Raw genomic sequence first — 25,400 nt, forward strand, 5'->3', positions numbered from 1 at the left:
TCAAAATGTTTATTTATCAATTCTATGGTAATATATTGACATTTAGTTGAATTAAAAGTTTGCAAAATTAAGTTTAGATAAGTTTTATATAGAATTTCAGAGTTATATAAACTTTTATACTAAGTAGTTAGTAAACTTTATATTCAATCCAAATTATTTTAATCAGTCAGGATGCCTATTTGAAGTTGGGAGACTGGATTTATGGTGATTTGTCAACAAATAACATTATTTATGTTAATTTTTCGAAAGGTGTACAAACTTTTTGCACCTTTAGTTTCGTAATAGTATTTGTTATATAACTTTATAGAAATCATCTTTTCATGAGTTTTTTTGTAGCAAAATGTCTGGCATGAGTTTCTGAACAAAACGTAGTACTAGGTTTCTGTCAACATTAAATTGTTTAGATGTTTCATCACAATATGTGCATAGTGCCCAAGGGGTGTAAATACTTTTTTTACATACTGTACATTCAATTGAAATGCTTTCAAAGACAAACTTATGGGAAATTGGACGAGCTTTCCGGTAAAAATATTAACGAGACTGAAAAATCAAGTCTGTCGTATAGAAATTGCGAATTACCACAAAAAAACTTATTTTTTCAACATTTTTATTTTTAAAACCGCTGTATCTTCACAAGGATTGAACTTAGGACAAAACCGGCGAAAACCCTTACGGCAAAAACCTTACGCCCTTCTCAAATAACATTATCGAGTGCAACTGGCTCCATATACACAAAAATGGCTTATATAGGTCTAGAATAACATGTCTAAAAAGTTTCATTGAAATCGGAGAGGGTCGGGTACAAAAGTACCAGAAAAAATCCTGATTTGAGCTGGAATTGCTCTATAAAAGTGTGCTATAAAAATAAAAAGCTTCTCGTTATGTTCCTTCAAACAATGTTGATAGCTTTGCCTGTCTAATGAAGGATAATCCTGCCTCTTGCTACAAACTTTGAAAGCTTCTCTTTTTGGGCCACGTGTTTCGCTGGTCTATAAGCTTCCCCCCACAAACATTCCATCACATCACGACGGCGGCGGCGTCGATGTCACACACAACATGACTCACGAGCTTCCTCAAAGTGTGTGTGTGTGTGTGTGTGTGTGTGTGTGGGAGAGAGATTCATCCTTTTCTACTCACGAGAAATCGGTCGTTTGGGCGATGCAACAGACTGATGAATAAATCTTTGAAGGAGGGAAAGTGCTCCTCCCTCGGGGAGCGATTTTCCTCACGTTTTTGTCATCACCTGGACTCTTTGACTGGTGAGAAGGGGGGTTTGAGAGGAGGGAGCGGGATTTTCCTCACTGATGATTATGGCAGTCCGAAAGAGCACATCATCCTGCTATGCTTTGAGAGAATGTGAGAGTCCAGGAGAGGAACATCACTTTCGTTGAATGTTGTTGTCGAAAATTTTCCTGGTGACGTTTTCAGTTTGGAATTTCCGTGCGTTTTGATCGTCTGTCTCCGCGGCGGGTCTCCGAATTTGGTGTGGAAATTTGTGAGTGACAACTGCCGGATTGGGGGTCGATACCGGGGTCGAAGGCTTCCTCAAAGTGGGGGCTTTGCGGTCGAGGGAAAATTTGGTGAAAATCAACCGATTTGGATTAAGATTTTCTGGAAACAAGGAAAAACTAGTTTTCTTCTCGAACAGACATTGTGTGTGTCATTTGGTGGGAGGAAAATGTGAGCAAGATTTTTTCCCTTGGGGAACGAAGAGAGTGAGAGATCGAGAAGATCACATCAGCGAGAGAGAGAAAGAAAAAGAGAGCGTGAGGGTGGAAAATGGAATGAAATTGAAAAGGGAAATCGAAAAATCGGCTTGTCCGATCGGAGCCAGTTTACAATGTCTGATGTGATGTTGCGTGAGAGAGCGAGGGATTCGATGAATGGGTGGCGACAACACATGTGGGGGACACTTTTGTTTTCGATGGTTTATTGTGCGGAAAAACAGGCAATCATACATGTGGAGTAATTATTTTGGCTTGTGACGAGAGATAGTTTTGTTTATTTTTGTTGTTGAAAGTTGTGAAACCCGTTTTATAGTATTAATATTTGCTGAAAGATATCCATTTTGTGTTGTTTGATTGGTGGCAACAAAAATATACACATTGAAATTAGGGTCAAAATTTAAATGAAAAAAGTGTTTTAAATTGCATTTAACAATGGGTTACTTTTCCTGTTCGCAGAAATTTCCCAAATGACACAGCGACAAAAACGACACGTTTTGGCTGATAGGTCGTTGTTATATTGTTTAAATTATCAATTGCAGCTGGATTAACAATTAGAAATGTTTATAATAACTAAAACATGGCTTATTAATTTATAAGAAACAAAAAAGAACGAAATTTCGCTATTGTGAGAAATCACAGTTAAAAATTTCGTGACGTTGCAACGCCGGAATATGTCATAAGCTTTTTCATCACTTTTGAGTTGATGTTAGTTTGGTTCAAAATCGTGAAACTCAGTAATATCTAGTATGTACTTAGTTCTAGAAAACAGAAGGAAATCAATTTGTTCATTAGACTTGTACAGTCCAGACTCGATTATTCTAGGGTTTTGAAAAATTTTAACTTCAGAAAAGCGAATCACGTTCACGTCTTTTTCGTTGTTGATTGTCGAGCATAAGAAGACCCTTAAACTGCCCATATTCGCATAAATGTCCTATATGCAGACACAGCATGCTGAGAAAAACGCGAGGCAAGTTAGGCGTAATCCATAAAGTATGTCACGCTCGAATGGTTTTTCTCCAAAGTTTGTATGGAGAATTAGGGCGGTTCGTCGCTGTTGCATACTATCCATAAATTGCATGCAATCTGTAGGAGTAGTGTACCGCACTAATGCTCCATACAAACTTTGGAGAAAAACCATTCGGCCCTGACTAAATATTTTTGAAAAATTGAAAATGCACGTGTTTCTGGGAACCTAAAGTTCATGCTTCCCCTCAAGTTGAGCCTATGCAATAATTTTGTTGATCGGTGTTATGAATCAAACTGTATTATTAACTCAAAAGTTATAAAAATGCAAATGCATACTCTAAAGTGAACTTGGCAATTTGATTACGGTTTACGTTTTGTTTCCTTATTACTACGCACTGAATTGCCCAGAATAAATGAAATTTCAATGGTTGACAGACAGGAACTCCACCCCCGTAAAAAAAAATCCGACAATTCGCATAACTTAGTCGGGTCTAGTCGGGTGGTTTCGGCCGATTCGTTGGCCAACGAGTCGGCCGACCGGGCAACAGACTTCTGTGTAATCTTTACATAAGCGTCTGGTGGAAAATCGGTTGTCGAAATCGGCCGACGGAGTCGGTTACAAAAACAACCGAGTTTTTTCCGATTTAGTCTGTGAAAAAAAGAAAATCTGACTCAACCCAATTTAGTCGGTCTATTCGTAGGGCAACTAAAAATCTTACTCCTGACGCATCCCGACTAAATCGGCAACTGGTTGGTTGTTTTTGATCACCCGATTTCGTAGGGTGTTTCGTCAGGCCGAGAACTGTCAAATTTTTTACGGGGACATGTTTTTTTTCAAATGTCTGTAAAAAAGTCTATATGTTTCTGTTTGTTTGCAGACGTGCATCGGCACTCAATAGCACTTCACCACATTTTGAGATGATTGCCTTCGCAAACCGGCAGAGCGAATCTTTAGGGAAAAAAACAAATTCATATGGTGCCTTTTCCAAGTCATGGCCTTAGAAAAACTGTCAAGTGCTATTGAGTGCCGATGCACGTCTGTTTATTTGTCTAAAATTAAATTTTTTTAAAAAACAGTCATAGAAATCCATCATGTTGCGTTTTTAACAATTTGAAGACTAATAGAATAAGTTAATATTTAAAAAAAATCTGCTATGTAAAAGTGAATTATGGACAAACATAACATTTTCGCTCGTAGGCTGGCATTAACACCAAAACATATATTTCTTCAGATTTCTTTGGACGTTTTATAGGACATGAGTTGTGATACAAGGTTCTTTCATTAGATTTGACTAAAGTTCAGTATATAACCAGGATTCAGGGCTGTCTCATAGTTCCTCTCTCTTTTCAGGCCATTAGTAACAATGAGATACTTTGATTATTTTTCATAAAACTATTCTGAAACAATGGCAATTTTCCAAAACATGAGTTGATACTGATATTAGGTACATTTATTGAGTTTTAACTTGATTTAACGAAAGATTAAGAGTTATTGAGTATAAATATTATTTAATTTTTGGTATACATATAATTTATACATGTTTTGCTAGAAAAATATTGATTGAAAAATATTGGTCCGATGAGTTGGTGATGGTTATTAGTAATATAAGCCAATATAAGCAACATGAAATGATTCAATAAACGAATAATTTTAATAAATAAAGCCATCGCCTCTACTAGGGTGCGAAATTTGTCATGGAATCGCCCTTTTATTGTATTTTTCGTGATTGTATTTTTTCGTGACATATTTCAGATACCGTCAGTAGGAGTGACATTGGGTCTGGGGTGAGATAGGGCCGTTTAAATTTACATCATTTTTTTTATCAAAAAACCTATAGCATATGAAATACAATAACTTATAGGTCATTTAACCCCTCTAACGCCCATGGTTACTCCAGAGCACCACTAACTTTCGGCCTGGTTTTTTCAACCTGGTTCAACCTGCATTAGTTTATATAGAATGTTTACTTGTAACCACCATATAGAATGTTTACTTGTAACCATCTAATTTGGTCGATTCAATTACGGGTACCGTCAGTGGGGGTGACTATGGGTCAAAAAACGATACACCTCTCGTAATTTCTTAATAACAAAAACAATTAAATAACATCGAAAATCTTTCAATGTAGATTTGTTCTTAGTTTACTAACATTTTCCCAAAATATGGTGGGTTTTGATCAACACTACCTTAAATACCAATAGTTTGAAAATTGACTCAATCTCACCCCTTAGAGGTTGGTGACATTGGGTCAAATGAAACTAAAATGATGCTCAAATACAACGATATGGTAGAAACAAGTTATCCAACAGTGTTTCTTGTTCGAGGGAATCGTATTGACATGCTACAATGTTTGAAGTGGAGATTTTCAAGCATTTTTTTTTTTCAAACATCACTGACGGTAATGTAGAAAAACATAAAAAATCTCGATTTTGCTCTGGGCGGGAAGGGGTTGAAAAACTCTAGATTTGTATGGCTCAATGTTACCCTCAGAACCAATGTCACTCAAAACCCCGATTTAATCCCACCAGGGGTGAGATAGAGCCTTTCTTACTAAAGAATATAACTTCTATCAATTCATAACATCGACTTGATATAAAAAATCTTATGATGGAAGCAAGGTATTATAAATGATGTGTTTTTCAAAAGAAATTGAAAACGCAATTTTCACCAAAGAATATTTTTAATCGTACAAATTCTTAATCAAACAAGCGTTTATGACAAACGCGAGCATAGCAAGCTTCCCATGCGTCAGTGACGACGCACACTGCGGTTTGGTTTTCTAGTTTTGGTACGAGCCCAAAAACCGAACAAAGCAGGCGCAAAGCCAAACTGAGTTAACCGCACAGTGGGAAGCAATACCTTAGGTAGATAGCCATTGGCGTCGTGAGCATTGAAAACTTTGAAAACGATATAAAGCTTAGAAGCTTCGAATGTTCCTATTTGAATCCAATGAACTCTGTTAAATAATCTTACGAAATCACGACAAAATGAAGCCTACTTAAAGGCGATTTTGGGAGCACACGTTAAACAAATTGTTTGTAGCGGGATGAATGTCCTAAGTCACAAAAGTTTTTGCATAAACATTGGACAGTTATGCAAAAACGGACAGAGCAAAAGAAACCGAAAAGCTACGATATCTTACATGTTGAAGGAAACATCGGTAGACAAGCTACTACAAACGAGTATAAGTCGAGCAAAATATATATGCGCCAGCATTCTCGCGCCGGCATTCAAAGCTCAACTTGACAACTTGGCGACGAAGCGTCGAAAATCAATGCTGTGTGATTTTTTGGCGATTTCTCCGATTAATATTTATGCTGTATCGTCTTATTTACGAAGATGAAAATGACGTCCAGCCATAAAGTAAAACCTATACCTTTCTTTAGTAAGAAAGGCAAAAACCTGGAAACTTTGGCCAACGTGAATCTGCTACAACTGAAAAAAGACCTTTTTGAGACCACAACTTTGACGACCTGTATCTCCGGCAAATTTAAACCAATCAAGATGCAGGGCCAGGTGACCTACCGGTTCTGGAAATCCGGAACATCCGAAAAGTTCATGTTTTAAAGTTTTTCACGTATATGCGATACCATTACTGACTGACGATTGTTGAAATTAATCCATGAAACTAACTTAAAACACAATACACGATTACCAGAACTACTCTGGAATGTCACTGGCCAGTTCCAGGTAACCTGGAACCGGATCCCGGTTACACGATGAACGGCCAACTCTTTTATGAAACCCCGTCATGTTGCATATTGAAAATTGAAAATTGAAATTGAAATATATGATAATCTATGGTCATGCCGTTGCTCTCTGACCCATTCTGGCCACTCTGGATTTGATTACAGGTTGCCATTTGGGGCACTTTCGGAATATGAGAATATGATAAATCTAGCAAAACATTGTAATAGGGTCGAAGCCGAAGTGTAAACAAAGAGTCTATCCTGCTCGTTCCGAATGTAAACATCAACTGACGTGAGCAGGACAGACTCTTTGATTACACTTCGGCTTCGGCCTTTTTACATTGTTTTGCTTGAAATGACAGATGATAGGGTATCATTTTTGCCTTCCTCACTTCCAACCCATACATGTATACTAGGGTGGGTACGTTTTTCAAAAAGTTCTCGGATCAAGTTTTAGTATGGTTCCCCTTGTAGGGCATGCCCATAGGGACTTTCATGCCAAATATCAGCTCATTTGGTTGTAAACTGGCTGCGCGCATCAGGGTTAAAGTTTACATGGGAATTACTATGGGAAATTGGAACATTTTGTTCAAACGCTCCTACAGGTCTGGGAAAATCACGCGCCAACTTCTGGTATGGTCAGGCCTATGGGAAATGGTCTGGAGAACACTTTTCCCGAAGAGAGCATATGGATTCGTTGTCCCTAGACCTGGCGCATCGACAAACAATCCGATGTCTCCGGAATCAACGGTTTTCCCTCAAAAAGCATCACATTTTCCTTAGCATGCTATGAAAGTTTGATGAACACCGCGACGCCATATGTCAGACAGCTACCACGTGGGTGAGAAACGGCTGGAATATTCAATTGTAAACCTTCTTTTAACTAAAAAACGATCATTTCGAGCAGTCCTGATATTATTTAGTCGAATTCAGAATATTTGCATAGCAAATTTGTATTTTTTTGCAAATATATCAACATTGTATACATATCGACGCAGAATCGAAAACTGAACAAATGTCTGTGTATATGTGACCAATAATGTCACTCAGTTTTCTCAGCACTGGCTGAACCGATTATGACCGGTTTGGTCCGACTTGGTTGAATTGTATTGAATTGTTTGAAGTTTCGAAAAGTAGTTCAAAAGTTATGAATAAAAATGTGTTTTCGCATATTTTCGGAAGTTGAATAAATGGCAAGAAAACGCACCAAAAAACATTGAAACATTGAAGATCTGGCAACCCTGCCTCGAGTTGTGACTACTTAAGGGAAATTTATGTACTTTTTTTAGTCGGATCTCACCTAAATGTACACAGAAAAAAATAATGTAAATTTGGAAGCTGTAATTTTGGAAGGTTGAATATTACCTCTTTTATGATGTAATTTTACCTCAATTTAGACTGAAAAAGTGACATTACACCAGAAAAGTGGTAAAATTACACATTTCCAGAGGTAAAATTAAACCATTTTTCTGACATAAAAGATGTACCCCTTCCCAGTTGTAATATTACCATGATTTTTTTTCTGTGTATGTAAACAATGTTCGGATCCATTATCCGACCCATGGTTTTTTTGTCCAAACCCATTTTACTCAGTTTTCTCAGCACTGGCTGAACCGATTATGACCAAACCATTCGCATCCGACTTGGTTGAATTGTATTGAATTGTTTGAAGTTTCGAAAAGTAGTTCAAAAGTTATGAATAAAAATGTGTTTTCGCATATTTTCGGAAGTTGAATAAATGGCAAGAAAACGCACCAAAAAACATTGAAACATTGAAGATCTGGCAACCCTGCCTCGAGTTATGACTACTTAAGTGAAATTTATGTACTTTTTTTATTCGGATCTCACTTAAATGTATGTAAACAATGTTCGGATCCATTATCCGACCCATGGTTTTTTTTGTCCAAACCCATTTTATTACCCATTGTTGGTAAAGATTGAGGAAGGCATCAACCAAAAAGGTGGATTAAGTTAGTTTTTTTCATTGAATATTAATTTTGCAAAAGCTATGAAAAAAAATCAAACCAATCCTGGATGTTTGTAGCACATTTTAAAGTGCTTCAAAAGATCTTTCGAATGCAACTAAGAGAATTATGATTGATCAAGTTTTACGTAAAAGAGACAAATTTAGAGATTTTCCATGTTTTTTGGACCTCAAACTTCAATGCCCGTTTTACCCCACTTCCTTTTGTCGTAGAGGGCTCATATTTGTCATGAGTTCATCTAATGTATAAACAAACAAAGACTGGAAGTTCCATCCAAATTGGAGCACCTCGGTACGACCTCTAGAACAAACCGAGCAAAATCTACAAAAACTACTTCTTAAAACGCACACATCAAAATATTCCTCCAATCACTTTGACATCTCATCATTCATTGCCAAAAACTCAGAATCCCGTGCACACTATTATCCATTTGATCACCTCCGGAAAAGCTCTCCGACATTGTTCGTACTCAATGGGTATCAAATGTTGCGGAAACACTTTCGCCACTACGCCACAACACACCAGCCTGACCTATCTCTTCTCACAATTTGTTGATTGCAAATTTGTGGGCGCGAGAGAGAGAGAGAGTGAAAAATAAAGAGAGCAGAGATTATAGCACGAAAGAGGATTCATAGTGCATCCTGTGTGTGTGTGTTGCGAATTTCCCACCAGGAAAAGCCGAAACAACCATCATTGAAGTCATCGTCAATGTTGAGAGGAAGAGGAGAAAGGGGAAAAAGAAGAAGGAAGTAGGATTTTCCTGGAGCAGGAAAAGTAATGAATGAAAATTTTTTGCTCATCGCTAGCGCCGGAGAGGACGTGTGAAAAGTCGCCAGTGGCGGAAGCTGTTTTTTTGCAGGGAAGAGAATAAATCCTGTTAAATTCTAAGCCTGGCCACCGTAAAAGTGATATGACTCTGGGATGCAGTTTGTGGTGTGTAAGAAGAGAAAAAGAGTATCTGTGCTCTATATTTGGGTGCGAAAATGGAAAGTGTTGTTCCGAGGAAAACGTGAAGGAAAATATACAAACGCACACGAAAACCTTATCCGAAATGAGAGTGAATCGTGCTGGCGCGTTTAATCTCTTTGATGGATGCTCATGAAAATTTAAATTGTGTATAGGGTTGAATTGACACGTGTATAATGACGGCTCAGTGCACTCCGGGGAGCTTTAACTCTCTGGAATGGTTTACGAGTTTTTGAGTTTTGAATTGGGTTCTTTGATGGCCTGTTTTGGTGATACAATAAGGATATGTTAACTATTAGTTGAAGGGAAGCTGATCTTCATTCCAAAATTAACAAATGAACAAAATTAATTTAACGAATATCTCCGTCAAAAATTAGCATTCGCCGGTTGTCCTCTTTAAATCTTAAACAAATTTATCTCATTTTTTTTAAATACTGTTGTTATGGGACCATCCACAAACCACGTGGACACTTTTTTGGAAATCTCTAGACAACTAGCTAACTAACAAAGTTTCATTGAAATCAGTCGACTGCAAAAGTACCAGAACAACTCTGATTTGAGCTGGAATTGCTCTTTTGTAATATATTAAAATTTTGATCTCTTCCTTTTTTTGAAAGCTTCCTTCATGTTGTTTGTACACGGATAGAGATTCTTCAAGTAAATCCGGTAACTCTATGCTGTCAAATTTGTAAAAATTTAAATGTTTCCAAAATCGTCAACATTTTTTCCGATTTTGAAAACAATGTTGTCAATTTTTAAAAAGTTTATGGTGAAATCGATATATAACGTTGACGATTTTTGAAAAATCATCATTGACCATCATTGCTCCAAGAGTGGTCCAGCACAAAAGTGTAGTAGCTTTTTTATAAGTACAATTCCTTTATGATATTCTTGACTTTGTGTGAAGACACATCTTAATAATGAAAATCACGAAAAATAAGAGTTTCCACCAAAGCTCAACGCACCCTTTACAGTAGTTTCAGGTGAACCTTTTTGATAGAGAATCGTAAAACGGCGGATAATGGAATTATGATGTGCCATAAATGATACAACGGTCAGTGTCTTGCGAACCTTCGTGGTGAACGGACACTAGAGCTGCGGTATTTTTTACTACCTAAGCTCAGAGTTATTTCAAAACAAAATTCACAGTCTTTTTAAAGACTACCTGAGTTATTTTCCAAAATTCTAAACAGTCTTTTCAAGACTAACCCCGCCTGAAATTTTGTTGTATTTTACAAACGAAGCCATCTTTTAAGAGAACTTTGCTTGCAAAATGCGTCAAAACAAAGGTAAACGCAAATCTTCTGAAGATTTGGTCGTTACGTCGGTGAAGCGTTTGAACGCTAAACCGGCTAACGGAAACAGAAAAAGAAAACAGCCTCTTCTGAGGTCTGATTCTGATTCTGAATGTGAGGTCAATCCTCCAATTCCATTGACAAACAGTTTCGGTGTTTTATCCGAAACTGATGACAAGGAACCTTCTCCTCGTACTGAGCCTTCTGCCGTCGAGAAACGAGTAAAGGCTCCGCCAATTGTTGTGACTTCCGTCTCCGATTTGGCCAGCTTTCGAACGCAACTGAAGAATTGCAAGGAAACTTGCAATTTGAAGGTTTCGTTCCAGCTTGGTCGAAGAGGAGAATGTCGCTTGTTGACGGAATCTTTACAAGATCACCAAACTTTTGTTGGTTATTTGAAAAACCACAAACACAATTTCTACACGTATGAGACCAAGAATGCTCGGCCATTCAAGGCGGTCTTGAAAGGTCTCTCCAACGACTTGTCGGTGGATGAGATCAAAAACGAACTTAAGGTGTTGCTTGGCTTTGCCCCATCCCAAGTAATACCAATGAAGAAAAAATCAAACGGGAATATTTCTCGCTTTGGTTTGACTTCACAATTTTATCTGATTCATTTCAACAGAAATGAAATCAACAATTTGAAACTTTTGGACAAAGTACAGTTTTTGTTCCATGTACGGGTAAAGTGGGAGCATTTAAGAAACATGGCGGTAATGGCCAGAATCTGACCCAGTGCCGGCGTTGCCAGGCATTCGGTCACGGTACTGATCATTGCGCCATGGTTCCAAAATGCATGGTTTGCGGGGATTCTTCTCACGACAAGGACAATTGTCCCGTGAAAGAAGTCACCCAATTTAAATGTGCAAATTGTGGTGGAAATCACAAATCAAATTTCTGGGATTGCCCCATCAGAAAAAGGTTTTGGATTCTCGTGCTAAGCATCAGCCGAAATCCAAACCGAAATTTTCTCAAAGTCAGGTTGTACCTGCATCTTTAAATCAAACGTTCGTGCTGTCTCACTCGAACAATTCTAGAAATACCCCTACCGTGGAAAAGTTAGGTAACAACAATGGCATTTCTTATGCTAACGTCGTTTCGGGTTCATCCACGAATTTTAAATCCTCTACCAATCTTTCTGAAATTGGGCAGGTACCTCAAATCTCATTTGAAAATTTTTCTGCTGGCAACGCTTTGGGATCTTCTGATCTCGGCGATGTTACGTTTGAAAAATGACTTTTTGCAAAACTCACTGTTTGGTTTGATTCAAACAATGAGTAATGCTACATCCATGATGGAAGCAATCCAGATTGGATTAAAATTTGCGAATGATGTTGTTCTTACCCTGAAGTTTAATCATGGATCTAAGTAATTCCATCAATATTATGAATTTTAATGCTCGCTCTTTAAAAGCGAAAGAAAATGAATTTTTCAACTTTTACGAGTTCATAACGTGCATGTTGCTGTTATAACCGAAACATTTTTAAAAACTGGCACTTATTTGAAAAGTGATCCAGATTATAAAGTTATAACTAATAACCGAATGAATCGAAATGGCGGTGGAGTTGCAATAGTTATCCACCGTAGTATGACTTATAGCACGTTACGTGACTTTAAGTTAAAAGTTATTGAAAGTTTGGGCATTGAACTTGAAACTTCTTTTGGGAAAATTATGATTGCAGCTGCATATTTGCCATTCCAATGCACTGGGGAAAATAAAAATTATTTCAAAGGGGATTTGAATAAACTTACTCGGCATAGATCTCGATTTTTGATCATCGGTGATTTTAATGCCAAACACCAATCTTGGAATAATTCAAAAGTAAATTCCAATGGTAAAATTCTGTTCAGAGATTGCACTTCTGGTCTTTATTCGGTTTTATACCCGAATGGGCCAACTTGCTTTTCTTCTGTTAGAAATCCATCAACAATTGATTTGGTGTTGACAAATCAAAGTCAGTATTGTGGTCCTTTAGTGACTCATGCTGATTTTGATTCTGATCATCTTCCAGTAACTTTTTCACTTTCTCATGAAGCAGTTACCAGACCCAATAGTTCTGTGTTTAATTACCACAAAGCTAATTGGGACAGGTATCAGCATCATATTGAGAATAATTTAAATCATGATTTTGTTTTAGAAACCAAAGCTGATATTGATTCAGCCTTGGAATCTTTAACTAATGCAATTTTGGATGCTAGGAATATTGCTATTCCTAAAGTCCAAGTCAAATTTGATTCTCCCATTATTGATGACGATCTTCAGCTTCTGATTCGTCTGAAAATGTTCGCCGAAGACAGTATCAACGTTCTCGTGATCCTGCACTGAAGCGAATTCAAAAGATTTGCAAAAGGTTATTGACCACAGATTCACTCTCCTGCGAAATGAAAAGTTCGCAAGAGATGTCGAACAAATTAAACCTTATTCCAAACCTTTTGAAACTTTCAAAGGTTCTTAAGAAACCTCAAAACCCATCCCTTCTTTAAAAGATGGTGATAATATTCTATTAACTAATGGGGAAAAAGCTCAAAACTTGCTCAGCAGTTTGAGAGTGCTCATAATTTCAACTTGAATGTTTTGAGTCCTATTGAAAATCAAATTTCAATAGAATTTCAGAATATTGTTGAACAAGAATTTTCATCAGATGAAGTTTTTAATACGGATCTGAATGAAATAAAATCTATTATCAAAAATTTAAAAATATGAAAGCCCCTGGTGAGGATGGCATTTTTACATTTTAATTAAAAATTACCAGAAGCAACTTTAAGTTGCTTGGTCAAAATTTTCAACAAATGTTTTGATTTGGCATATTTTCCCAGTAGTTGGAAAAATGCCAAAGTAATTCCGATTTTGAAACCGGATAAAAATCCTGCTGAAGCCTCAAGCTATCGGCCCATTAGTTTGCTTTCATCTATTAGTAAATTATTCGAAAGAATAATTCTTAATAGAATGATGACGCACATTAATGAAAATTCAATTTTCGCTGATGAGCAGTTTGGATTTCGCCTTGGGCATTCAACTACTCATCAGTTGTTGAGAGTTTCAAATTTAATTCGAAGCAACAAATCTGAGGGCTATTCTACTGGCGCTGCTCTTCTAGACATAGAAAAAGCATTTGACAGTGTTTGGCATAAAGGTTTGATTGCGAAATTGAAAAGGTTTAATTTTCCGATTTATATCGTGAAAATTATTCAAAATTATTTGACGGATCGTACTCTGCAGGTATGTTATCAGAATAGCAAATCTGATCAACTACCTGTACGTGCTGGCGTCCCTCAAGGAAGCATTTTGGGTCCAATTTTATACAATATTTTTACTTCTGACTTGCCTGATTTGCCCCCAGGATGTCAGAAATCACTTTTTGCTGATGACACAAGCATCTCCGCCAAAGGCAGAAGCCTTCGTGTCATCACAAGAAGATTACAAAAAGCTTGGATATTTTCAATTCTTATTTGAAAGAATGGAAAATTACTCCAAATGCTGCAAAACTCAACTTATTATTTTCCCTCACAAACCAAGGGCTGATTTTCTTAAACCAAAAAGTCATCACATTATAAAGATGAATGAGGTAAATTTAAAGTGGGAGGATCAAGTGAAATATCTTGGACTTGCTTTTGACAAAAACCTTACTTACAAGGATCACATTGAAAGTATCCAGGTTAAATGTAACAAATATATTAAATGTTTGTATCCACTTATAAACAGGAATTCTAGACTTTGTCTCAAGAATAAACTGTTAATTTATAAACAAATTTTCAGACCTGCCATGCTTTATGCTGTGCCGATCTGGACAAGCTGTTGCTTAACCAGGAAGAAAAACTTCAGAGGATTCAGAACAAAATTCTGAAAATGATTCTGAAACTTCCTCCCTGGTTCAGCACCAGTGAACTTCATCAATTAGCCGAAGTTGACACTTTGGATGTTATGTCCAATAAGATAATTGATGCATTTCGACAAAAATCATTGCAGTCTTCAGCTGCATTGATCCGCTCTTTATATAGTTTATAAGTTAGTTTTAAGGTATCCCTTTTCCTTTTGTACATGTAGGACCTCCTACATTTGAAATCACAGAATAGCGAAAGCTACAATATTTCATGAATAAATGAAAGTTGCTAGAATTTAAAATTGAGGTGAAAAGTCATCGTTTGTGATTGGACACTCAATAATATTTTAACTGAATGAATGTACATGGAAAAGAAATTTGAATAAATATAAATTAAAAAAAAAAAAATGATACAACGGGTGGCATGTTTGCATGTCGGAAGCAAATCAAGAGTGAATTAGTGAGTGATTTTACTACCATCGTATAGACAACAAAAGAAGAAGAAGAGTAAACCAACGAAGAAAACTACATTGTGTTAGAATACACTTTTCGCGGTGCCAATTTATAATTCATTAAGCTTCCCATCAGAAATTTTCCTCCAAGAAGAGCCAAAGAAGAATAGTTAAATAAGAAGAAAAAGCAGCATTCCAACAAACCATGGAACGCGTCTGGCGCAAGGTGAATCAGGGTCTCACGATGAGATCTTCGTCGACAAAGGTCCCGGGAGGATCCGCCACAACCGGTTGTCTTCCGTTGCCGGCGTCGTCTACGGGGCACAGCCAAAGTTTGCAACACCATCACCACCAGCACCAGCACCATATTCACCACTCGACGGATACGACCAGTTCGGCAGGGTTCGGAGAGGCCCAGCAAGTTGTGGCCGTGCAGCAGCAGCAGCAACAGCAACGTCGCCGGGTCATCATTCCGGGGGCACATACGACCTCGTCGGAGAAGCGACGCCGGCGGAGACGCCGCAGCCGGCCAAATCGAGGGGATGGGTGAGTTTGATGTTTGCTTGTGTTATTTAAATTTATTTTTAGTTGAAATTAGTTGATTTATCACAGGGAAACAGTAACGCAAATATCTTTCAAAATTCACCGATTTGTTTGAGTTCACCAACCCAAAGTTGGTTCAATTTAAAAGGTGAATTGCCTGTTACACTCCAGTACAAATATTTCCAAAAATCTAAGGTCGCCATCATGAATTGCTCATTCCTTGAACAGTTTGGAGCATTCTATTCCTTGAACAGTTTGGAGCATTCTAACTTGAGTTTAGCGACTTCAAGTCAATTTTAAGTCAAAACGCCATCTTCCTTATGAAAATCGAGAAAATCAGCAAGTACTTGTGAAAAGTCCTACACTCAAAACTGGCAGCGCTAGTCCGAGAGAATGATGGTCTCGAGTCGAGAGAATAGTGGTACCATTCACGGACGCAGAGAACACAGCTCGAGATGGGCGATAGAACTATTCTCTCGAGGTTCATTTGCAAAAAAGTTCATCCGTCAAACAAAAAACCGAAAGTGTCGACAACGGGAATCGAACCAGAGACCTTTGACAAACCAATCCAATGACTTAGCTGCCTCGGCCACCACAGCTTGGTGACCATGGAGAAGTCAGAAATCGATGTATGACACTTGTTGGAGATTTATTGATTCAACTAATGAATGAACTCATTTGTTATGATGGTGTGAGTTGGTACCATTATTCTATCGATTTTGGCACTGAGCCCGCAATAAATTTTGAGAGAACGATTATCTCGATTCTGAATTTTGGGTGTATTGTTTTACAGCAGTGCAAATTTTATTTAAATTCAAATAGACAAAAACTTTAAATAAAAATTCATTGTGAGAAAAAAGTTCAACACAAATTAGTTAAAAGTACAAAAGTTCGTAATTTCATGAAATTGAAACAAGAAAAAATCGTTTGAAAGAATTGAAAAAATATGTTTGAATTACAAAAATCTCGAAACTACAGAACAGTTCATGATTATAAGAATGGAAAACTCAAGAAGTATTGTGGAAATGAGTATACCCGAGCAGACGGAAATAACTTGGGAATAACATTTTTAGATATTTGAAAATACTGGGCCAATAACACCTTATGTTATTTATAACAAGATTTGTTATTCGTCGTTTTGATTTTTTTGTTATTGGATTGTTATTGTAATAACAGACTAATAACATTTTTAAGTAACTCTTCGAATAAATCTTTGTTATTATTTTTTGTTATTTTAACAACTAATCCGATCATCCCCATAACAGTTGGAGGCATTCTTCCACAACAAAAATAGTATTCCCAAGTTGTTTTGGCTTTCAATCAATATCAGACCAATAAAAAAATTGTTATGATAACATTAACTGTTATTAAACCCTTACGCAAAAATGGATTTTTCAAGAAGATTCCATAACACTTTCTGTTGATTTAACAGTATTTGTTATTGAAATGGCATGAATTTTGTTGTCTGCCCGGGTAAACTATTTTGAAGAAATATAAAACTCAGGTTGAAAAATTATCCTGCGTAGGTTTGAAATGAGCCAATGGAGGGTCTGTAAACAAAGAGTGAAGCCTTCTCACTGCTAATGTAAACATCTACTGACGCACGCAGGATACAATCTTTGTTAACAAACTCACAATGTAAAAGTTTTGATTGATCTGAAATGAGCAATTTTTGCTCAAAATTGCATAAATTTAATTTGTTCCAAGACACTAAATCGATCATAGAACCCATTCTCTTGATGCAGACTTTTAATGTATTTATATACCGTAAACCGGGGTGACTTTGATCACCGGGTGACTTTGATTGGTTTGAGATTTTTTTACATGAAGAATACAATTTAAATACGTACGGAATGGTATGGAATCATGTTAATCATGTTGACCGTATGAGAAGTGTTAAAATTACTTGAAGAAAAAGTTTTCGTAATTTTTTTAATAGTTAGTTAACTACAGTCCAGACTCGATTATCCGAAGGCCTTGGCAAAATTTCACTTCGGATGATTGATACTTTGAATGACGAAAGAAAAATGTTTTTTTGTTGTGTTATTTTTGATTGTTGAGCTTAAGTATGACCTCTTAACTACTCTAAAAAGATTTAGAATTTTCAATTTTCAATGTCGGTCAAAATGGTGATGATAAAATATTGAAAATATGCATTTTTAATTTAATAGGCAATCAAACATTCAAATTTGACATAAATCGGGTCGCCCAATTCGAATTTTATGTTAAAACAAGAAAATAAAAAAAAAATGATTCTTTTCCGTGATTTGATTATTCGAGGTACCATACAAATCTTCGGATAATCGAACTTCGGATAATCGAAACTTCGGATAATCGAGTCTAGACTGTATAATTAAAAAATGTTGATGAATACAGTCGACTCTCTGGATGTCGATTTTCTCGATATCAATATTGCTGTCAATAAATTTATCGTCCCTACAAGTAGCATGCTTTGATTTTTCGTTCTATAATTTGATACCTCCCGCTCTCGATGGTCACTTCAATATCGACAACGAGAGAGTGAAATTCTCAAAGTATCATTATTTTCTCCATGAACATGAATTTGAATCGGAAAACGAAATGCATTTTCGGATTATTTGGACATTTTTCCTTTAGAAGAAGGTAACATAAATTTGTAAATACATAATCTCCAAATTCATAGGCATTTTCAGTAGAACCAATTTGATATAAAATGTGAAAACTTTTGATTCGTTCTTCGAGTTCAGTTTAAAATGCAATATGAATCAATATTTTTATAAAGAAAACTGATTTCAACGAATTTCAGGCAAAATATTGACTTTTTTCTACAATTTCACCTAAAATTTAAATGTATTTTGTTAAAAAGCTTATAAACTTGGTGAACTAAATATAGGGGAGAGTGGGGAGACTTGATCCCCGGGGACACTTGATCTCAAGCCTGTATCTCGTCAGCATGTGGGTAAAACAATTTGCTTTGTTCTAGAAAGTTAGTTGTGCGAAATTGAGTAAAACTCATTGTAGAAAACAAAGAAAAAAATTAAAAATTGTTAAGATTGAGTTACACACATTTTTCTTAAAAGTGCTACAAAAAACTTCGAAGAGATCTTTTTTCTTTGTTTTTATAAGTGTAAAAAACACTCAAAAATTATTCAAAAAAATATTTTTTATACGTGAATTGTTTAATAAACAAATCAACTCCAAAAACCTTACGCATTTGACGTTAAATTTATCGTCATACTATTTTTACAATCAATTGTTTAAAAAAGTGCGTTTAGGGAGACCCCTACATTTTTACAGTCACTGGAATCAGCCTCAAGATTAAATAATTGGGCTGGGTTTTCGTACAAAGCTTCCTTTAGTATAGTTGTACATAACCTACTGCAGTTTGAACCATTTTTCAAAAGTTTTGTAAACAAAAATTACCAGCTTTTGTAAACATGCCCAATTTTTGTCTAAAAAAGAAAATTTTAAGTTTTTAAATATTTTGCATGCTAAACTTGTTATATTTTGAACACAAACGTACATGTTTAATGTAAAATTGCTGTAACTTATAGAAAATTAAAAGTTTGGATGAAAAAGAAACATTTTGCTTCAGATTTCTTCAAAATGTTGAAAGAGGGATCAAATTACACCCAACATTTTGAAAATGCCGTTTTAAAATATTTTGTTAAAACGCTTGGCATGATTCGAAGAGTTTTTCTGATGAATTACTCTTATCAGCCAAACATAGTTGAATGTTTAAGCTTTCAATTCATGCAAAAAGTTCATAGTTTTGTGAGAAATAGACAGAGTTGTGGGCGATACAAAAAAAAGAGATCAAGTCTCCCCACTCTCCCCTACACATTGATTTTTTTTAACTACACTAACAACCTTAGCGGTGGGAAATTTGACGTAAAAATAAAATTTGAACATCTTAAATCTGATTCTAACAAGAAAAACTATGATATGACTATCAAAGCTACCACGTATTTAAAATAAGAATTTCCAACCCACAATTGAAAAACTTTTTTTTTAAATACTGCAAGGAACTTGTGGGGGGAAGTCCCAGTACATGTTTAAAAAATAATAATCTTATAACATACCTTACCAGTTGGAAAATATTTCAAAATTAAATTGAAATCCTGTCAATGTCACCCCGGTTTACGGTACTCATATTGTATGACTAGCATTCAAAACTTTTTAAAAAATCTCGTTTTCAGGATTTTTTTTTGAGATATTTCGCTACATAAAAAATCTCTGCCTAAAAGCTCAACATAATTTAAGATAAGCAGGAAATAATTAAAAAAAAAATCAAAATCGCCCACCTCGATGCAACAAAAGCCACAATTTCACTTCCCATTTGAGGATTTATTTCCACATATTGCTCGTTGGCCACTGTCCAACGTGTCTATCAGTATTCCGATAGCCCAGTTAGAGCGATAGCACTTTGAAATAGTGAAAGAGAAAACTCCGATTTGCAATTTAATTACGATGCCAAATGATACGTCCGTGGCTGGTTATGTGAGTGGGATTTCCCCTGACTCTGCTTGAAAATCATCACTTTTGATTGTAGGTTGAGTTTTCATGTATTAATTCCAGATGTCTCAAAAGTTGATTACAGCTATTTATTTTTCTTGAATGAAAAAATTTAAAAATTTAAACTGAGATTAAAAAATACACTAAAGATAAAACAAATATTTCAACAATACCACCCATTCCTACACCAGCTGTCACATTGCAAGAATAATCTCTGAAAAAAGTGTCACACGCAGTGCAAAATACGCCAAAACACACGTGTGAACGAACAGTCTAGCATCGTCGGCAACTGGTGAAAGTAGATAGACTGTCCAGAGTTGCTACCGACTGCGAAAAAAAAGAGTACAGTTATAACCGAAGCGTTGATTAATCTCAGTTGTTCTCGTTGTTCACGAGGATTCCTCTTCCGCCACGTGTGGGCAAAATGCCAAATCATGTGGCAAGAAACACGGAACAGATGACACCGCTCGCCACAGCAGCACTTTCAACAGTTTAACTGTGATGTCCTGTATGGGGTTAGGGTAAAAGGTGCAATTGTTGGAAGGTTTATTTTTATCATGCTCATACTTTAAACTTTCCTTTTAATCACTCAAATTGTTTCCCTTCCTATTTTTCCAATTCCAGTAACTCACAAGGTGTCGGCGGTGGTCACTCATCCGCAGATCATCACAAGAATCACATCTCGTCTTCCCGTGGTCGTGGCGCCGGTGGCACCACCAGCTCCAATAACAACAACAACACCCAGCTCGGTCTAATGTCCCAGGTTGGCACCGAACAGTCCCTGCGGCAAAGGGCCGTCGCCCGGCTCAAGATGTTCAACTTCAATCTCAACTGGGATCTGCATATGAACCAGTGCAAACCGTGCGGGTGAGTGCTGCGGGACGATGTCTGAAACGGTGGGAAACTCATCACCCTAATGCATCGACAATCTCAATCCTTTCGAAAGATCCACACAGCAAATGACCCAGTTTTAGAATGGTTTTTTTTGTTGACAAAATGGGACTTGTTCCTAATTTTACATAGCGTGATGCACAATTCACCTTAAAAAGTAAAACATTAAACATTAAACATTAAACATTAAACATTAAACATTAAACATTAAACATTAAACATTAAACATTAAACATTAAACATTAAACATTAAACATTAAACATTAAACATTAAACATTAAACATTAAACATTAAACATTAAACATTAAACATTAAACATTAAACATTAAACATTAAACATTAAACATTAAACATTAAACATTAAACATTAAACATTAAACATTAAACATTAAACATTAAACATTAAACATTAAACATTAAACATTAAACATTAAACATTAAACATTAAACATTAAACATTAAACATTAAACATTAAACATTAAACATTAAACATTAAACATTAAACATTAAACATTAAACATTAAACATTAAACATTAAACATTAAACATTAAACATTAAACATTAAACATTAAACATTAAACATTAAACATTAAACATTAAACATTAAACATTAAACATTAAACATTAAACATTAAACATTAAACATTAAACATTAAACATTAAACATTAAACATTAAACATTAAACATTAAACATTAAACATTAAACATTAAACATTAAACATTAAACATTAAACATTAAACATTAAACATTAAACATTAAACATTAAACATTAAACATTAAACATTAAACATTAAACATTAAACATTAAACATTACACAACCTAATCAAACTCCTCCCCCCCTCCTCTCCTCTCGCAGACCAAAAAGTGGCAACATAATCACGAGGCGCCTCTGCCGGAACCGCCGGGGCGAGGACAACGAACTGTACCGCTCCAACAGTTTCAAATTTGAGCGGTTCGAGCGGAAGGAAGCGGGCGGGCCGGAAACCGGAACGAGGACACTGCGAAAACAGGTGAGTGACACCACGTGGGCTGGCTAACTATCTACACTCCTAAATATCGCACACACGTGGGCCACGTCCATTCATCACGGCGGACGAACGATGCGAATGGGCAAAAGGATGCTGCCGGTGTTTGTCCTTCTTTTTTTCTTTTCTCTGGAAGCAGGGTGTTGTGTGTTTATCCGTTATGAAAAGGAAAGCTTTCTGAGGGAGAACAAAAAGGGCGGTAAAGCTTGCTTGCCAGAGGGGATGGTGGAGGCGGATGGTGTGGTGGTGGTGGTTCGCATTTTGACACCTAGTTGGCGTTGCTTGGTAGCTTTCATAGCAGCGAAGCAAGCTTTTTGTTTCGGCCGCATTCTGGTGGTGATTTTTCGGGGAGTTTATTTACAGGGGGTAACACAAATGTGAGAACGGTGAGAATAAAATTGCGGTTTGTTTGACGAGATGTATTTTTTTTGGCTTTACGGTTGAAATTTTATTAACAGACGACAGATCTTCGTAGCCTCATTCGTTCTGAGGCGTGGAAATAAGGAAATGGGGTTGTTCTATTATTTGCCAATAATTAAAATATGTGTAATTAGGCTGGTACAAATTTTATTTAAAGTTTTTGCCACCCCCCCCCCCCACTTTCAAAATTGGTCTGAAAAATCTGGGGGCAAAAGAAATATTTTTTCAAAAAACTTCAAAATTTCAATGAAAATTTAAGTGCAATTAGATGAAATTGATTTAAAATGCATTCCCTTGCGTTTAAAATCATTTTTAGCATCTTTAGAACTTTTGAAAAATTTTGATGTTTAGTATAGGAAAAAGTTTTTTTTCGCTGTTTTTTTGTTTTTGTCAAATTTTACTTTTTTGAAAACTAATGATTGCAAAACAACTTAACTAGTGTAAAATGCATTTTTAAACACTTTTTGCATTCAAATGTTGAAACTATTGCTTGTTATTTAATTTGTTTTGTCCCTCGTGACCTTGTCCATAGCTGAGGGACAAAAACATCGTGCCTCTAATGTGTTTTTAAAAACGTTCAATCACAGCTAACAAAAAGCGTTTTCAACTGAAATTTAGCGATAAATAGCGATGTTTTTCAGTAATTTGTTTAAATGGTGTAAATTTGCAAATTGGATGGAGTTAAGGGTGCACAGAAACGAAGGAAGTTGTTGTCTTCTTATTCCAAAATGGTCAAATTTATGGACCTAATCCTGCAATTACGGGAATGTAAAATTAATCAAACTTTGTTGTAAATTACTTTGTGAGCAGTACTTTAGGAGATGAATAATAACATATTTCGATAGTACCCGAAGTGTTGGAAATACTAAAATGTCTGTAACAAAAATCTGGGTGCAAATGCTCTGGTTGATGTGCACCGTTAAGAGTGATTGCTTACCCTACGAGAATTTCATTACATACGAGAATTTCCACTATGTTGAGCATTAGTTAAGTGAACAAAATTAAAGATGATAAAACTTTCCTGCAAAAACATTGTTAGTGGTATAAGTGAAACTGAAAAGAAAACTATTTACTGAAAAATGTTTGCCTTGACTGTTAATTTATCTTTCTATAACTACTGCAGGGACTATCATCAAGACACTAAATTGTTTATTTCTGGAGTTTCAATAAACAAAATCTGTGCAAATATGCCCTTGTTAAACGAAACATAAATCGATTGTAAAATAAATCATAACAATCAAACATCTAAAAATGGGTACAATTTTGATGCGAGAAAAAACTGTAATTTACCCTCTGAAAAAATTTCAAAAGAGGTAAAATAACAGCATGTCAAATTTTGCACAATTCAGGATTTAGTTTTGGTTGTTTTGTAGGTTCCATTTTCTCAGGATTGATGGATAAAAGCCTATTGATACAATATTATTGAAATTGAATTAAGAAAGGGCCAAACATTCAATATTACGCCTTTTTGAAATGTTAGTCTTGATTAAAAAAATGAAAATATTGTTTTCGAAATGATCGGAAAATTTCACGAATGCTTCATATTTTAAAATGAAAATCGGACCATTGGTTGCTGCGATATCGACGTTAGAAAATGAAGGATTATTTTGGTGAGACTTAGAAAACTTCAATTTTCCTGTTTCTTTTTATTTAAGTCACTGTATCTCAGCAGCCAGAGGTCCAATCTTCAATGTCTCTCAGACAATTTTATAGCAAATTTTCTGAACTTTAAAAAAATTATTCTGAAATGGTCACTCATGGTCACAATTTTTAAAAATCGAAAAATTGCAAATATTTCGCTTGAAAATAATCTTACGCTGGCTATATCTTGAAAACGGAGCCCTTTATAAAAAAAAATCTTTGAAGTACTTTTCGATTGCAAATTCAATTTCACATAAAAAATAGATCATTTTTTTTTGTATGAAATTTAGATTTTTTTTTTCCAAAAATCACTATTTTTCCCAAAAAATTATAACTTGGCGGTGGATTTTTTGACCATACTTCTCTATGGCTCAAAGTCACAGGGTTTTGTCCCCTAAAACATATTATCGCGGGCGTTAATAATTAGAATTCATGCGAGCTGATATGACCGCAGAAGAATGGTCGCATGACAGCCGCAGAACAAATTTTTGGCTGTTGTCAAAGGTTGCCTTGAGTTTTCTGCTGACTTTTTTAGAAAATATTCAAAACAAATCAGGTCGACAGCCAAATCAACGCTGAATTTCAGTTCAACCTGCTGATTTTTACATAGATTAGGGGAGCTGGGGGTAAGGCGGCCAGGCGGGGTAAGACGGCCACCCGACTGTTTTAATAAGTATACTAATGAATATTACTAAAATGTTTAGCAATACTGTTCCTCATGCTAAATAATGCATATGGAGTCACCTTTGCCAAAAATATTGTTTGAAATAGTATAAAAATAGCTCAAAATAAACAAATAATTTTTGAACTTGAAACTGGATGTAATTTTCATGAATTACAACTTAGGCATTTTTGTTAGATAACAATATGTTTTCCTGTCTTCAAATATTTTTTCATGTTAAATTGAAGTTTTCCCTAGATTATGTCCCTCGAAAAAGTTTAGAAAATGCGATGAGCTATTTACAAAAATTGTTTAAAAAAATAATTTATTTGGGGGCAAGACGGCCACCTCCTCCGGGGGTAAGACGGCCACCCGTAATTTGTAGATTTTGATTGATATAAGTTATATTTTTGACGGTTTTTGACTATTATGACATATTTGTAGATAAGGAAAAGCATTTTCAATAAAACTATCCATTTTTAATCAAAATGCTGTTAACTACCGTTTCGACAACATTCTTTACTGTGATATAGCAAAACTCATTGAATAGTATGAAATCCTATCAAACTTTTCATAAAAATCGCTTATTTAATATTGTTTACATAATTTTGATTTACTTATTCTAATCAAAATACACAAACTAATTATTTTGCATCAAATTGTGTTTGTTTTGTAGTAAAAATTCACAGTTTTTCATAAAATGTGGTCGCAATAATATGAAATTCACTGAGCCAAAATATGAAAATTTTTAAACAGCATTTTTCTTCACATTTGAAACCTGATTTTTTCAACCAAAATAGTTATGATGTTCAGAGAA

At 35.6% G+C, this 25,400-nt stretch overlaps 1 protein-coding gene across 1 annotated transcript in view; it reads left to right on the top strand.

The window, feature by feature from the left end:
• The first annotated feature begins 14,861 nt into the window (after positions 1-14,861).
• LOC6036854 overlaps positions 14,862-25,400 on the top strand; it is a 267,806-nt gene continuing 257,267 nt past the window's right edge. The window contains exons 1-3 of the mRNA XM_038257744.1: positions 14,862-15,448; positions 20,564-20,806; positions 21,693-21,846. Coding sequence (XP_038113672.1) covers positions 15,108-15,448; positions 20,564-20,806; positions 21,693-21,846 — 738 coding nt within the window. The 5' untranslated portion in view covers positions 14,862-15,107. The remainder of the gene's footprint in view (positions 15,449-20,563; positions 20,807-21,692; positions 21,847-25,400) is intronic.

This window comes from Culex quinquefasciatus, chromosome 2 (assembly GCF_015732765.1).
Source record: "Culex quinquefasciatus strain JHB chromosome 2, VPISU_Cqui_1.0_pri_paternal, whole genome shotgun sequence".
NCBI lineage: Eukaryota > Metazoa > Arthropoda > Insecta > Diptera > Culicidae > Culex > Culex quinquefasciatus.